At 35.7% G+C, this 17,637-nt stretch overlaps 1 protein-coding gene across 10 annotated transcripts in view; it reads right to left on the bottom strand.

Annotated features, from left to right (window-relative positions):
- The window catches only part of Eya1 (EYA transcriptional coactivator and phosphatase 1), a 151,109-nt gene extending 134,588 nt beyond the window's left edge, over positions 1-16,521 (bottom strand). For 5 of the 10 annotated variants that reach the window (XM_026397288.2, XM_026397290.2, XM_026397291.2 and 2 more), the window contains exons 1-2: positions 11,020-11,276; positions 9,335-9,462 (exon numbers count right to left, since the gene is read on the bottom strand). In XM_026397288.2, coding sequence (XP_026253073.2) covers positions 9,335-9,458 — 124 coding nt within the window. In that variant the 5' untranslated portion in view covers positions 9,459-9,462; positions 11,020-11,276. Of the gene's footprint in view, positions 1-9,334; positions 9,463-11,019; positions 11,277-16,243 lie in introns of those variants that run through there. The other 5 variants (XM_026397289.2, XM_026397298.2, XM_026397292.2 and 2 more) reach the window with 3 other exon arrangements.
- Between the last annotated feature and the right edge of the window lie 1,116 nt (positions 16,522-17,637).

Raw genomic sequence — 17,637 nt, 5'->3', positions numbered from 1 at the left:
CAAAAGGGCAACAGGATTGTTTGAGAATACCAGAGCACTGAATAAAAGTATATCAGTGTATGTTGCAAATTAACAGATGGTAAACTAAACTAGTGTATGAAGATTGGAAGCAGATGAGTTGGCTTGGACTCAGAATCTCAATCACATCAATATGGAAAAATGACTTATTTACCTAAAATGTAATCAATCTACCAAATGATTAGTACCCTTTTCCCATCCTTCACACACTCACAGGAGCATCCAGACACAAACCCTCCCCACACTGAGTATTAATCAAGTGAGCACTTAAGGACTGCAAGTACTGCCAGCACGGGCAGAGGCTGAGTCACTATGTGTGGGGCTCAAAGGAGGAGAAAATACCCTTTACTACTGCACAGTCAGTCCCAAAGGATACGTTTCTTTTAAAAAATATAACATTTAATATTACTTAATAATAACTGCTATTTCTTTTAACATGCAGTCAATGACAGTAACCATCCTTTGTGTGTTAGACATACTCATGTCATGACACCCCGTAAGAAAGGGGCAATCCTCATTTTACACTGAAAGAAGCAGAGGCTCAGTCATACTAAGAGCAGCCAATGGATAGCAAGCACTTCCTAGGAATTCGACTCTGTTCTCAACTTACTTAACCAACCTAGTGACACGGCAGGTAGGTAGCCCTACCATCTTCATTTCACAGACTAAGATGCAGAGGTATCACACTAGGTAGCCGGTGAGTGGTAGAGCTCAGAGATGCCTCCAACAGAGGAATCCTGGCCTCAGGACTCCCTCTGACCCACTGCTCTGCTGCTTCTCAAAATTTGCCTTAGCTATATCCTGCACTAATAGCAAAACTGAGTTGTTGTTGTTGTTGTAATACTAGGGATTGAACTCGGGGGCACTTGACCACTGATCCACATCCCCAACCCTATTTTGTATTTTCTCTAGAGACAGGGTCTCACTGACTTGCTCAGTGCCTTGCTTTTACTGAGGCTGGCTTTGAGTTCACAATCCTCCTGCCTCAGCCTCCCCATGTCTGGAGCCATGGGATTACAAGTGTGCACCACTGCACCTGGCCCAAACTGAGACTTTTTTTTTTTTTAAACCCCAATCAATCTGACTGGAAAATTCATGCTTTCACCATCATGCGATACTGATGTTCTATTTTTAAACATTTTGACTCCTTTCCCAGTTTACTTTCCTTAAGGCAAGGATGTCATTGAGCTGAAAGAATAATATGTAAATAAACACATGGTTTCAGGTCAAATGTCCTCATTACTTCTCACCTAGCATCCTTTCTCACTGCCCACCACCTCCTGAACATGGTTTCAAAATACTACTTAAGGGTACTTCTTAAAACATAAACCCAATCACATCACTCACCTATGTGTAAGCCGTCAGGTCTCTTATGCAAATGAATTCAAATTCCTGAACATGATACCTAAGGCCTTCAGCATGTGCCCTGGCTGGCTGTCTTGGCCCTATTTCTGTGTACTGTGCATGTCTCCCACAACATACACGCACACACTCTTCCAATTAGGAAAGTCTTTGCCAAAACTGTAAAAACCACATTCTCACTCTTACTACAGCCTGGATGTAACATCACTCTTTCAATTTCCCCCCACCTTTGAAATATTTTATCTCCAATTTTCATTCCTTTAACTTCTTACAAAAGTACTACACCTAATTAGATGAGCAGCCTTATCTATCATTCAGTTACATACTACATTGAAGTTGCTGCATCATTGCTAAAATACTTAATTCCAACAAAGTTTCCATTTATGAAACAAATTAGTGTGGGTCAAATGCAAGCCAGTTACCAGTGATCAAATTCAAAATCAGTAACAATGTTGACTGTGGATGCTGTCTGGATGGACAGCCTATCATAGCTACTCTGAACTGGTCTGTGAAATGATGAATTTCAATAATTTAAAAACCAAGCTCTAGAAAACTTCTTGAGTCTATTAATGCATTGTGAGTAGAATGATAAGATGCTTTCTGTTATAATCACCTTCATTATTTGCTTAGTACCAGAGAGCATTCATTTAATAAACATTTAGTGCTTAACCTTTTGCTGAATGCTGGGGATACAATACTGAACAAGGCTCTCCTGCCTCTAAGAAGCCTGGAGATTTTAACAGGCAGAACAGGCATGTAAGTGATGTTGTACATTTTTCATCTTGGTCTTAATCTTAGATAACATAAAAATTTATTTAGACAGATAAAGTATTTCAGCAAGATGTCTAGAAATGTAAAAAGCACAAACATGTGGATTCTGAAATTAGCCTGATGTGCCTTTGGATCTCTTCTCCAATACAGCTAACATGCCATGTACACAGGCTAGACACTTAACCTCTTTAAAATCAAGGGCATTAAAAGTCACCTTAAAGATTATATTAAAGTTAAAATAAAATGATGTGCTCAAATAAATAGTAAAAACTCAGTTCATAATTTGCTACACAGATTCTTTCCATTTAAAATTCCCCATATTAGTAATAAATGTAATGGTAAAATAGGTAAGCATCTTACCTTCACTTTTCAGAAAGAAATGGTAAAATAGGTAAGCATCTTACCTTCACTTTTCAGAAAGAAACACTGTTTCTAATTTGTTCTATGGGAAGCACATAAACATACCTCCTTGGAATGTGTTTGGTGGGATTCATCTGTATTTTGGAGTGTAATGAGATATTGGATGCATAAAATCAAACTGAAAAATATGCAAAACTAGCAAATTACCATGAACATAACCAAAGTAAGTTTTCATTTCTAAATAATTTGGGATACTAAAACTTGACAACATAAATCCTTGATTAGCCTCTCAGAACTTACATTCTCTCTTAGTAAAGGTAACAAGCATTCAAAGAACAGCTAAAGAACAGATTTTTTTTTCCTAATTCAAAGTAAAAATTTAAAAACTGGTAAATTTGTAATATATAAATTTCTTCCATGATCTTGTATGCTTAGTGTTCAAGAGAGAAGAATGAATTATCCTTAGCCCTTAACTCCAAGTAAGCAAGGTGAGAATTCACACACACAACACACACACCACAAGTACCACCACCACCATCACTTTATCTATACACTGCTTACCCCAAGGCACTCTTGGAAAAAGTCAGAAATTATTTAAAGCAAGAAATCTATGAACAAAGAGATATGAATTAGTCTAAAAGTTCATGTCTCCTTGGAGGGAACTAGAACTTTCTCCCAGAAAATAGGATGATCTTGGGAAAATGTGTTTCTGTTCATAGAGATGCCATAGACCTATGATTCTCTGACCTATTAGCAACTGAAAATAACTGAGGGCTTTCTGTATCTAGTTACTAGTTTATCAAAAAGCCCAGATGTCTAGAACACATGAACCTAGCTGCAGTCAAAAAGCACTTGAATTCCCAAGTTTAGTGAGCTACAGATGATAGGCTATAGAGTGTATCTGTCACTCTGCTCATCACTTTATTCACATGCTACCCCTTTATTCCTCTGACCTCACCTCCTCTATAGCCAAACACAGCTCCTTGCTGTTCCTAGAACATACCAAGCATATTCCCAACTCTTGGCTCTGGCAACTGCTGTTCCTATAGAGTCCCTACCAAATGCCCTTTGGTCAATCGGGTTCTCAAAGTCAAGAGAAATGTGACCAAATTGGGACCAAATTTACCATCAACTTCAAAATAGTTCCTGAGGTAGAAAACATTTAGTTTGAGCAGTAGCAACTGCAACTGCTTTTTGAATTTCACAGTAATACTGCTGCAATCCAAATGTGCATATAATAATGACTATTATAATGAAAAGCAGAGATGACTTCCCATCTCTGTTTGATCTCCAAGAGGCTTAACACAGACAGAAGGCTAATGGAATTATAATTAAGTCTGAAGCTTTGAAAACTAGTTAGAGACAATCCCCCCCGCGAAGTTAACCTATTGATGCAATATGCCATGCACGCGTGACCACAGGAAGAAAACTCACACACCCGCACACACCAGAACTTGAAGACCAGAGCGTAACTACCCTGTGGAGTCATCCTTATAAGGAAGCCCTCTGTCATCAAAGCCTCTGATGTTGTTCTGGTACAATTCTGCTGTTTGCTAGGAAATGGTTTTCTCCATTTTGAAGGGATCAGTGTGGAAGAGAAAGCCAGGGAGGTATTAGAAAAGGCATTTGCAGAGGATGAGAATCACATATTGTCTTCATAGAATAACAGTGATCTAAATGTACAGGTTCCTGACTGAGACAGAACTAATTTATATACTAACTCAGAGAATTTACTATGGACCATCTTCCTTTAAACTTGCCATTTAACTTTCTAAGGCTTGGTTTAGAGAACAGGTATCACTATGACTATGGTTTATATATGATATAGTAATTAATAAATAGAGCCCTTAGAGTAAGTTTCAAACATGCTACAATTTTTATATGACATGCTGTCAGCAAACCCAATGTAAGTTCAGTTATTATCCCCATTTTAAAGATTAGGAAACTGAGTCACACAGAAACTCATTTGCCTGAGTTCACTTGGCTAGTAAATCATGGAGCCAGGATTCAACTCCACACTCTCAACCATTCTGTTGGCAATCTCAAGGCATTTTCTGAAGATTAATTAAAAAAACAAAACAGAGAATGGTCAACATAATGACTTACAACAAGTTATTCATTAATATCAGCCATTTTTATTATTAGCAACATGAATGTGAAATTTATTCCCATATATATGATATAGTAAATATTAAATCCTAACAAATTATTTTGTTCATTCTTTCATGGCTTTTGCTTGAGAATAATTTCTAAGAGGCCAATTTTGTGGCTATAAACAAATTCTAAAAATGCCACTTACAAACTCCTTTATTCATGATGCCCCTTAGTCTTCTAGAAACTAAATTTTGTGCAGAATGTAAACAATAATAAAATTAGATTACCATGTTTCTATTGACTTCAGAATATTTGACCACAGATAGATAAACATAGCCTATAAAATGCAGCCTCAAACCATAATTTTATATACATCCACTCCAGTTTAGATATTTCCTGTAAAAAAAGATTTCTTAAAGATACTCTCACTGCATAGAATTATATCTTACTAAATCAAAACTACAAGGAGAAAAAAACAAATTCAGATAATTTGCTAGTGTTCTCAGCTTTGCAGAAATGAGATAATTTAAAATATTCTGATAATATAAATGTGTTATTGAATTAAATTATCATTTGAAAATATGCAAAATACCATTGAATAAATTTTAAACTCGGATAATTTAGTCACCTAATTCAAGATTATAATCTGTTATCACCTTGGAAATCTGATATATCAATTCAAAATTACTATTTGAATTGCCATCAGAATTCCTGAAATTCTATTTACAGTGAAAATTCCGATTGCATCTGGTTTTGTGTCACTTCAAGACAAAATTATCAAGACTGGTTTAAGCTTCTTGCTTTTTAATCTGAATTTACAATAGAGAAAACTCCCAGTTTGGGAACTCTTAGCTTTACTCACACCTCTTTTTTATCCTTCCCCATTCTCTACCCCCAAAACAACCCAAAATAAACACTCTGAGTAGCAATACAGGAACTGACCAATCCCAGGCTCCCATGGATTTAAGACAACCAGAGAAAACAAAGATGGAAAGAATCCCCGCTTTGCAAACAAGGCCCTAATTAGGTAGGCAAATAAAAATCCTTTTACGGCTAGGCTCTGAGTCCTTCTAAAGGAAAGGTTTCCAACTACTTCTCACATTTAACCCAAATATCAACACAAAGCCTTCCCCAATAATGGCTGGAAGATACTCCTCCCTCACATTCCACACTTTGATATTTATCAAAAGAAGCATCACTGCTGAAAGCTTATTTTCTTAAAAATTATGCTTTAACAATCTAATAAGAAATGTCTATTAAGACAAAGTGCCCAAAACACCAGAGAAAAGAGTTAAAAGAAAGATCACAATTAACTGTTTTCACAACCATTCATTAGTGTCTTCTGGGTTGTTTTGTTTAATAGTATTGAAAATGTTCATTAGTTCATTTGGAAAAACCTATCACTCCTAATGCTGCTTTTTTCTCAATGCAGGTCAAGCCATCATTTATGTTACTCTTTTACTATTTTTATCTAGCTACTTGTACTTTATGTTTCAAAGATGTATGAGCTGGGTAACACCAACAGTTAACTGCAACAATCATGGTTCAGAGAGGTTGAAATATCAAAATGAGAAGAGCTGAAAGTTTTAAAACATTCAAACTATTATAACTGAAGAACATTTACTCTAGGAAATTAAAAAGCTCAGTATATGAGGCTTTAACTCAGTGCCTTTCCATCTTTATCCCTTAGATGAACCTTGAAAGTAGGCACTAGCCTGTGAGGACAGAACCTACAAACACTGAGTCTTATGATAATTTGGCAGCAGACGTTAAGAAGAAACTCAATATTCTCTGCCTCTCCATTCCGTTCCCTTCTTGTTTGTTCTTTAGATGAAGTTATGGTTTTTTGATTCAGGAGATTTTCTTGTTTTCTTTGCCTCATTACAGGGACAAGTGGTGACAGGAAGTGAAAAAAAATGACTGAGAGAAGACAGCCCTACACAGACCCAGGCAACCCCAGCAACTGTGTAAAGTAAATGGAGTTTTGTTGACCTAATTAATTTCAATTGAGCCGAGACTATTTTAAATTGGGCTGCAGAAAATTCACTTAAATCCAAATCAGTGTGTGTGTGTGTATGTGTGTGTGTGTGTGTAACTTAGGGGAGGTGATACTTTCAAGACTTAAATTTTAATGAATTTCTTTTTCATTTTTTTTCATTCCTCTAAGGCATTGGTAAACACTGCTGTTTTCTAACGAAATAAGATCTTAAGGAATAGGAAAATCTATAATGATCATATATCCCAGGGAAGCTTGCCAGATGTTAACGAATTAACTAATTTTAAGCTTAACTCCTCTAGCGGTGGCTGAAAGGAATGAAACAAGTACATAATGGAACATATAAGTAGCACAATAAATGACTTCACATCTTCACAGCAACCTAGAACTTTATGATATTGTTCAGATCTAAATAGCTTTGTAGCATGGACCATGAAGAAAGTTTGGAGTCCATACTTTCACAGTGCCTGGTGAAATAAAGATAAACATTTCAGAGGATTGCCAAAAATTCCTTTTGTACTTTGAATAATTCATACTGATACTTCTAACTTCACTTTCCAACCCTTGCAAATTATGCCTATGAAGAATGCCTGAAAACAGGACAGAGATGAAATACCACGTATTTTTTTTTAAATCAGGTCTAAAAAATGCATTTAGAAGACATAGAATATTTTTTTAAAGAAAACAAATAATTTCTGATTATTTCCCAGACCAAATGGTTCAGAGATCCTACAAGTACCTAAAATATTATATTCTTTCAACCTTATTTTGGTTATGCAAAAATCTCACAAAACACAGCATCCCTGAATATGAATGTGATATCAAGCTCTGAAATATAAATATTCAGAAATATATTAGCACTAGTCACACCACACCTCATTCACACAAAGCCATCCCCAAACACGTACTCTGCTTCAATACAGGGTGTTTCTTATTTGTAGATGACTTGCCAATAACATGTTGAGAAAATGAACACTTCTTACTTGCATTTCACTGTTTCATATACAAATAATTAGCTATCAGTGTTTAATGATTACTCTTTGGCATATTCTATTCAGCAAAATGGTTCAACTGCTAAGTCTTCCTTAGATTTAAGTTACTTTTAAGTTGTTGTCTTATCTACCCTTTACAGTGATGGAGTGACTGTTAAAGGCTTGCACCCTTGGCCTTTCTGTGGCTACCCAGCATGCTGGCCCTGGAGTGGGGGTCAGAGCAGGGACCTGCAGTGGGCTGTGTGACTATATCCACAGCCAGTCTGTAGTCCTGCAGGCCCTGCTTCCACCTGCAGCCAAATCCCAGAAGGTGTGGAAAGAGGGCTGCTTACTCGCACTTGCTCTATGAAATCTACTTGTTATATACTAGAATTACTTTCCTATAAGTAATTTTTTTCTCTTTGACTACTGAAATGCAAAGAAGTTTCAGATAAAAAGACACTTTATTCAGAGATTAATTTTTTTACTAGATCAGCAAAGTTTCTACTTTTGACAACAACCAGTTTCTATAAGCACTGGAAATAAATATACATACTCTTCAAGAAAAACACAGAACAGTTATATATGAAAACAATTACTGTTGATACACAAATCAAGACATCTTATGTCAGAAATAACTGATTCTATAGTTTAGCTTTTACAAATGTCATAGCTTTATAGATCTCAAAAAGTTTCACTAATAAATATTAGCAATAATTTTATAGCATTTACTTTTGTTTATTTTCAAAACTATATGAAAAAAAGATCACCATAGTAGTTTGGAATTGATGGTTAAGGGTTTGTCTATGGATGGAATTGTAACATGGATAATTCATTGGACTTCTAGTGAAACTTATTTTCTAAGTTCATCAACATTCTGAGGCTTAGTAAAAAATAAATAATGCAAAAAATATCTGTGAAGAAGTAATTTTTAATAAGCTAAAATAGAAATAAATATGGTGTAATATGTAACACATCCTTCTATGTGCTGAAATTACAAAAACATGCATAGCACCTAAATGCACAGAACAGGTATTGATACATACATATAACCTTGTATATTTAGATTCAGGAATATATGAATTAAAAAGGTGTTTCTGTTCATATAAAACTTATTCCTGTGTTATTTATGCAAAAATAATTTTTAAAGCACTGCTTATACTACTTAAACTTTTAAAAAGTAAATAAATTTTATGTAATTTTCCAAATAACCCTGCATATTTGGTAAACAAATTAAGTATTTCTTTTTTACTTATTTATATTTTAATTGCCAAAGCCACAAGAACACTAGACACGCCAATTATTTTATTGACCTTTACAAACAATCCAGTCCAATTTTACAGTTAAGTAAATTTGATTGTATTTAATAACAAAATGGAAAGTAAAATAAAGGAAATGATTCCAATTTTTCATTGCTCATAGATTAAAACAAAGAAAATTGATAGTGTGCTGTAGACATGATCGACAAGGAGATAAAAATACACTCCCAGGTTCAAAATGTCATGCATACACATAGGTATAAGATGTGTGTGCATATATATGCATCTATGTAAAATAAAAACAGTCTGTAATATAACAGTAACTAGTAACATCCAGCAGCTAACTAATGAGGAATGACTGATTCATAAGTCAAATTACCTAAAGGGAAAATAGAACAGCAGTATAACAGATTTGACAACTGAAATCGCAACCACCTAATAATGAAGCATATACTGAGGAAGAAACAAGGTGCAAAGCAAACAGTGAGAAGGCAGACACTCACCTTCGGTGCCATTGGGAGTCATGGAATTACTATTTATATGAGAGTTATCGAGTTTGGGGCCACTGGGGGATTCACTACTACCACTCAGACGGCTATGCGGGCTGGTTAGATCCTGCATTTCCATAGACCTAAAGACAAGAAGCCTTCCATTTGACAGATGTACCAAATTCATAACACTGCTATTTAATGCGCTAACGACTTGACACCTTCTTTGAAACACACTCACACAAAAGCCCCATTGTATCTCTTTTCTTAGACTCAAAATAGTTCATTCTGCATTTTTACTTCAGTCATTTTCACTACCTGCACTATTAAAGCATGCCACTTACTCTACCTATCCAGCCCAACATTCACAAAGAGTTCTTAAAAATTCCTCTTCGGAACTTTACATAATGTATCAAGTCATAAGGTCTAATGCTACACAGTGACATCTATTTTCATTTTTAAAAAATGTAGTCATGGTTTTCTTTTTATATTTAAAAAAAAATCCCCAAAGGCATTTTTTCCCCTAAAACAGAAAGGAAACTATGTAAACAAGTGTAATAGAAAAAAAATCACTTTTCTATTCAATCTGTTTCATCTAATAAATTAGCACTAGGTACTTCCTTATGATTTACCACCCAATTGTAATTTAATGGGTCTCCAAACCAAATAAAACACTTGAAACCTATAGTCTAGTGACAGGGAATGAGATAGTCCTGATGCATGTGTTTACTCTGGCAAACTACTTAATTGTTCCTCTGTTTCCCTTGAAACAAATGCAGCATTAAAACATTATGATGTCGGCTCACTTGTTTGCTTTGTGGATTACATACAGCGTGCCCAATTGAAAAAGGATAAGGCCAACATACAGTGAGTCCCTATGAGCATTAGCACTCGGAATACCTCAGCTGTCATTGAGGGAAATAAGGACAATTCTACTTCAATGCTACAATTCTGCCTATAATGCTGCACTTTTTACTACATGAAAACAAGCCAGTCCCTTCTGAAAGGTCTCAGATTCAGCATGTACTTATTTTGAAGAGGTCCAAAAGTCAATTTCAGAGCTAGATTTATAATTAATACTTTCATTAATGAAGAGAAGAGAGGACTTACTTACAGTCACTCAAAACACTTTCATATACTGTTTTCTGACAGCTACATTTTAAACGTCTGAGGCTCACATTCCCTTCATTTTAAACTTTATGTGCTTTTCTAAAAAATAAATAAGTAAGGGGGGGGGAGGTTTAATGTTCTATATATGAAGCTCTTCATCCCCAACAGATCAATAAAAGGTATAGTCATTTTAATTGAGAGGCTGCACTTAAAGTGACTGTCGATATCAGTTTTTCAAACATCTTTAACTTGAACCATTTTATTTCTGAAATAGATCTTTACTTCCTCAGGTCTTGAAATCAAACTGGAAATAGTTTCAAGTGCAGTTTTTCTCTCCCAATTCCCACTTCACTCACGTTCAGTTTTCCTAACACCAGAAAATATCCCATAATCATTTTTAAACCAAGGCTCCTATTCCTGTCCCACACACTTAGGCATTTTTTTTTTTAACAAGCACACATAAATTGTTAAGTAATTGCCAACTGAGGTTGTTGCTATTAATAGAAATAATTAAGAAATACTAGACAAAAATAGGTCTGGGTCACAGAAAGGTAATCTACAAAAATGTCAAATATCAACAATATCCTTACCTGCAACTTGAGGAAACAGCAACATCTGAACTGGTTTGAGATGTTTGCACCTGTGGTCAGGGGTAAAAAATTAGAAGCTGTTGTTACTGAGCTTCAGTGTCAGCTCTTAATTATACAGAGCACATGGCAGAGACCGACAATGCTCTCTTTTAACCAAAAGAGAAAAAAGAGGATACTGCTGCAGTGAAAGGCATATTGTCTTTAAGTTGAGGTCTCAACTGTTGTTTCCTCCTGCAGGTCTATCCTCCTCCTCCCCTTGTCAGGGGGGGAAGGCAGCCAAATGACGGGATAGTGATTCATCACTGGCCTATGACAGCTGCAAACGGGATTACCCCTCCCCCAATCAACATGCAAAGCAGCCTTGCCCAGGCAGCTTGGAAAAGGTGCTTGGAAAAAAAAATAGCTATTAACAAAATGAGTGCGTTCAGCAGCAGCAGTTCAAGCAATAATCCCCCAGCATCCTCAGAACCTCTTTCAACCTCTGTTATCACCAACTGAAACACAGCTCCCACCCACCCCTTTGACTCCTGACAATATCTTATCCTTATCTCGATGATTTGCTCCCACATTTACTATTTGTTATTTAACGTTTACTAAAACAGCTCCTGGGCACCTTTCAGGCAAAAGGATTAAGGGTAAATGGCAAAAGCAAGTTTTCATACCCAAAGTCACAGCACTGAACAATGTGCTTGTTTACCCATTCCAAATTAAAAGTCAATGAGTGCTTATGCAGCTCTGCCCTACAACATACCAAAGTGGTCAGAATTTTTTTTTTTTTTTTTTTTTTTTTTTTTTTGGTAAGGGGTTGGGATGGCTAATTTTCTGTCTTTTAGACTAAAAAAAGACCAGTCGAATAATCAATTTAATGTCCCAGTTAAGCCAGCTCCTTAGTCTCTTTTGTTTCTAGATAAATCTGTATTTGGGGACTTCACTGAACAACTAACTTCACTACTGTGCTGGTTTTAATAGTCACTGCCCTACTGCCAGAGGCAGCTCTAACTGCCAGCAGGTGACAAAGCTCAGGTGAGCTAGGCTGCTGCTGGCTTCCAAGCTCAGCCTTAACAACTAGGCAGGCAGGAAAGAGCATTCTGCATAATGTTTAAATGGCTCAGAATTTCAAATCTTTGATGTGCATTTTCATTCAACCTGAACTGACATCAATTAGGGACACAGAACAAAGATGAGAACTGAAGCATCTCAAATGACATTAAAGTTATCCAACCAAACATCTCCTGTTGAGTCCTGTTATTTTTTTAAATTATGATTTATGAAATTAAGACACTATCTTGCTGGCAAGAATAAAGCATCTTAAGGTCTAAATGTCTTGGTATGGAGTTATGTGAAATTTCTAGGTATGATTTCTAGAATACGTGCAAGACAAAAAACAATTGTTAAAAGATGCTTGAGTGTTAAGTAGAAATGGCATCTTAGTGCCTGCAGATGTGCCTTTCTATGATGACAGATTTCTGCAATTTTTGTTAAAATTAATGTTCTCACACAAGATTAAATGGTTTCTTTCAGAAACTGGAACAATATACCTCAAGGATAAATTCCCTTTTTCTCTCCCCCCCACTTTAATACACCTGGAATAAATTATAGGTGAGAACTAACTTAGTTTAAGAACTCTCTTGGCTTAATTATGTGAGAGTATGTAAAGCACACTTTCTGTTAAATGTTAAAATCCATTTGCATTTTAACATTAGCTAGAAAGCATAGTCTTGGAAATATAATTTTAGTTTTCACTGTGTACTTTGAAAGTTTGCCTATATTTGAAGTTTAACCTATCATATTTAAATTTAAAAGTCAAAACTGTTGCTAATACAAACAATTTCAAGAATTGTTCTAACACATTTCCTCATTGAAAAAAAAATTGCATTTCACAACACATTTCTTTTATGCTGGTGCAACCCAGTCTCTACTGTACTTTCATACATTACAATTTTTGAAAGTCCACAGCCATGATCTTCATTTCATTAAGTATACTTCAGATATATTCTTTTGTGTCTCAAGGATTATTTAAACCATGTGTTGTGTGTTACTGTATTTAAAAATGACTCTTTAATCAAAATAACTTTAAAACAACTAATCCTCACTTAGGCTGGTCAGCTGAATCCACATCGTGGTCCAGGAAAAATAAATCTACTCTCAAGAATGCGAATGCAGACAACAATTAGACACAGATGTGAGCAAAATTAGTTACAGTTTACAAAATGCTACACTTCACATGCTTTTAGTTTTTTATGTGTAGTACAAGATTACAGTTCAGTAAGGAAACATACTCTTATAATGACTTATCTAAAAAGAACACCTATTTCTGATTGGTGTTGATTTTCTCTCATGTTTAACAATGTCTAAGGAGATTTCTGTATTTTAAAGGTCTCAAACCATAATGTGTTTCAAAAATAATTAACTAGGGATATTTTTGTTCAAAAGAGAAAAAATATTTCCACAGAAGTGCTGGTAAGCATTCAGTAAGCTCACATTTTCTGCTTTACACTCATAAACTTAATATTTCTTGTCATCTCCTAATCTGGTATTTTTAATTCAAATGCTTCTATGAGTGTAGAAATATTTCCCATTCCATTATAAATGGCCATCTTACATTACAATGAAGTCATTTCACTTTAATGCTTTTAAAAACTCTTCGTATAGAATACACATAGTAGCACACTCACAGAGCTGTGAAAATACCAAGAAAAGATAGCAGAACTCCTTAGAATTTAAATTCAAAGATCCTCAACTAGTAACTTTGACTTCTGATTAGTTAATGAGGTCTTTTAAGTTTGCCTTTTTTCTAATTAAATTTATAATTCTTCACAGATGTAACTTTTGTTGATGTTCAATTTGTCTCTCTCATTTTGTTAAACCTCACATAGTACTTCTCCAATCCATTGAAGAGCCACATTAAATCTGTTAATACCATGCTCTTCAGCCCCAGAAATTATTTCCAGAAGGCAAACTTGCTTTGAGAGATCATCAAACAAGACTTAAGGTACACATTTTATCACATTTTCCCTACCACAGAGCTCAGGATGCAGAGCAAAATTCATGACTTTTGCACTGTTTATTATACTTTGCTAAATTACAAATCAAAAGCATCTGACAGAAGATCATGTATGAAGCCAAAAAGTTAATAATGTTCTGTGAAAAGTAAACTGTAAATGGAAAGGGATTCTAAATCTCAGCATCACACAGCAAATAAAATGTAGGTACTTGTCCAAATTATGGGTTTTCCATAGGTTTTTTTTTTTTTGCTTGCTAGAAGCAATTTTTATAAAATGACTATAAAACTTTTTTTTTTCAAACTGAAAAGAAATTTTCAAAGTGAAAGTACTGAACTTATCTAAATAAATAGAATTGGCAGGCGAGCTAGTTTTGTCCAACCACAGATCAACCTGAGTACTCCCAAATTTGAAAGACAATGGCAATTTTCTAATCAGAATGTATGCTATAGAGATATTTTTAAAAGTACGTTAGCCATAAATCTGATTTTTAAACAGAATATATTCCTGCTAAAATTTCTCCTCAATCAATATCTCCAACTGTGGTGTTAGTGTTGTAATAAAAACCTCAATATTTTAAAGAAAAATCTAACCCTAAAACTGAAATGAAGCTGTAAGGAGAGACATAAAATATAATGTTAAAATGTCAACATTATATTTTCTTCTTTATCGAAAACTCCATAAAGTTAATGCCTTAATGCTTTACTGATTACTGATTACTCTATTTAAATATCCTATATTACTTTTTGCAAAATCTTGTTTAAAGAAAATTAGAGTCCTTATGAAACTAAAACCAAATAAGTATTCAAATCATAGTATTCTACCTATAGCTTTAGATTATTATTTAAAAAATAGCAATTATGTAAAATATTGAGCAAAATACTTTTGATAACTGATTAAATAAAAGTGACTTTATTCTCACTGCATGTTTTTCTTTCCAGTGTATTCTTTTAAAAAAAAAAATTTCCCAATTCGAATGGAAAGTTTCTTTTGAGAAAATCATTTATCATGTCTGTGAAACTCACATAGCAGTTGACTTCCATTTGGCACTCTAAAAGTGGCCAGTGGCTCAATTAAGTTTCTATGTCTGTCACCGGGAAGAATTTTCAAAGATTGAAAATCTATGGTTGCCTGCTCACTTAGTGAACAATTTGGGCCTTAGGCGAATTCAAGTATCAAGAAAATCAAATATCAAATGTTTGATCATACAAAAGCATGACTATTCATGGATGCATGTCCTCAAATCCCAAGCAGGAGGGTAAAGACTCAAACAAGCATAAAATAAAACCCACCCTGAAAGACATTATAAAAACAACCCCAAACCTATAAAACTACGCTATATACTTAAGTATCAACTTTTTGTACCCTTTACTATTTTAAGAAATGAATCAAAAATGCTTGTCTAAATTCAATGACAGCTCTGAATTTACTGAATTCTTGCGAATGCTGTACTTAAATGTGTTCAAAAAACTCCCCCAAAGAAATATAAGCCCATGAGTCATTAGCAATTCATATACTGATTTTGACTGGCAAACATTTTAAATGATAAGTAAAAAGTCTTAAGAATCTGAATTTTCAACTCCAAGGTCCATTCAAGTCATATAAAGTGCCCTTCTATGAGAAATACATTAATTGGGCAAATGTTTATTGTAATCACCTTTTGAAGATGAGCCTGTTTAATGTAAGGTTTGGGAAATTTGTTTATTGAAGCAAAAAGGATTATTTAAACAGCAAATATCAATTGTTATCTGTTGTCCATTCAAATGTTAAACCTCTCATTTTTTCATATCAACTTAAACTGCACAGGGAAAGTCATCTATGTGTTGTGGTGGATGGATGTGTAACTCAACATCGCGCAATATTTGAGGTTTGTGCAGCAATTCAGAAAAGAGATTCCAAGTAATCTGCTTAGGAGACTGTGGCCTTGCCTACTGATTTCCAGAGATAGCACAAATCATTGTTAGCAATTAATTTGTAATTACCTCTTAATGATCCTAACCGCTCAGATAATTTGGGGGTTTAAGAATTCTACTTTTATGATGGAACCCTGTGGCTCATAAAGTATTAGGTACAAAAAGTGTCATCATTTTCTACATGCCATTTTTTTTTTTCTTTTAAAACAAAATCCAAACAATCAAAGCGCTCCTGTTATCTCGGACTTTGCCCACAGGACAGCTGTTGTCAGTCACTAACAATTTTTCAAACGGTCAGCTTGTACTTACAGCGCTCACATCTGCCGCATCCACCCGTTTAATGTACTCCTCCGCGTTTTCTGGTTTAGCAAGCCTCCATTCCTGACATAGTTGGGCTCCGGGGAGGGACGCGCGAGGGCTCCGCGGCGCTCTCAGCGGAGCCGCGGCGCTCGTGGAAGCGGAGCGCGGGTGCCGGGGAGAGCCCGGCTGCGGGGGAAGGCGCCCGGGCGCTGCTGCAGGCTCGGGCTGCCGAGCGACTGAGCGAAATCGCTGGCCCCAGGAAGAACCCCGCCACAGTGGACGGCAACAGGAAGGCTTACAGTCGGAAGTGGCACTGGAGAGTTTCTACCTCGCCCCAAACTCGGAGCCATCAGCTCCCACCGTTCGGTTGGGTAACAGCTTTGCGCCCTGCGCTCTTTCCCCACCGAATTGCAGCCGCAGATAGCATCTGAGAACTCTAGACAAAGAAACAGCAGAATCTCATCCTTCGATTTGTTTGCGCAGCCTTGTAGGTCTGCCCATGAAGCCTCGGGGCTCTCTCTCTCTCTCTCTTTCCTCTCTCTCTCTCTCTCTCTCTCTCTCTCTCTCTCTCTCTCTCTCTCTCTCTCTCTCTCTTTGCAACGCAAACCACAGCTATTCTCTTGTCCTAACCTTATTGGTTTAAACGCAACAATTGAAAGGAGCACTGCTCTGTCTGACTCAACCTAACTGCTTAAAAAAAAATATTATGTAAATGAACGCGCCCCACGCTATCTGAATAAACAGCTGTGTGAGAATAACTTGTGTGAGACACTGTCAACACACGCACATCTCCTGCCGCAGTAGCTCCCAATTAAGATCTTTGGGGAGTAGTTAGTTTACAGGTTATCTTTTACACTTTTCCAAAACTTTTTTTTTTTTCAGGCCTTGAAACTTGGGGAATCGATACTTTTCAGATTTTTCCCTCCCTCATGTGCCTACCTACTAACAGGTTTGGCAAAGATAAAAAAGTGGAATGGCTGATTCCACTAAGTGGGGAGAGAAAAAGCAAACGTGTAAGCTATTATCACTTTAACAATGAAAGCCTGACTCATGATTCTGCAAGGATTTCTAGGATGGCAAGTCTTCAATGAGCAATTCTTTGGATAAGAACCAGACAGTATTTCAGTGCTCATATTTTTAAATTATTTTTGAGAAAAGGTTCTTTTTACTTATAACTTTCTTTACAGTCCATTCTTTAAGAAAAAAAGAAAAACCAACTCAGAATCTATGCATGATGAGCTGTAAGATTTACCTTAGAGAGTTAAGCTTCAGTTAAGATATCATGCTTTATGGAGATAAATGACTTCATTTATAAGATCAATGACTTAATCATTATGTTGATCCTAAATATTTGAAGAAGGCATCACTTATGTGAACTAATGATATTTTAATTTGCTAGCCCT

This window comes from Urocitellus parryii, chromosome 7, assembly GCF_045843805.1.
Source record: "Urocitellus parryii isolate mUroPar1 chromosome 7, mUroPar1.hap1, whole genome shotgun sequence".
NCBI classification, from domain to species: Eukaryota; Metazoa; Chordata; class Mammalia; order Rodentia; family Sciuridae; genus Urocitellus; species Urocitellus parryii.
Note: the sequence above shows the minus strand (reverse complement) of the source record. Positions and strands in the feature narration are given on the sequence as shown.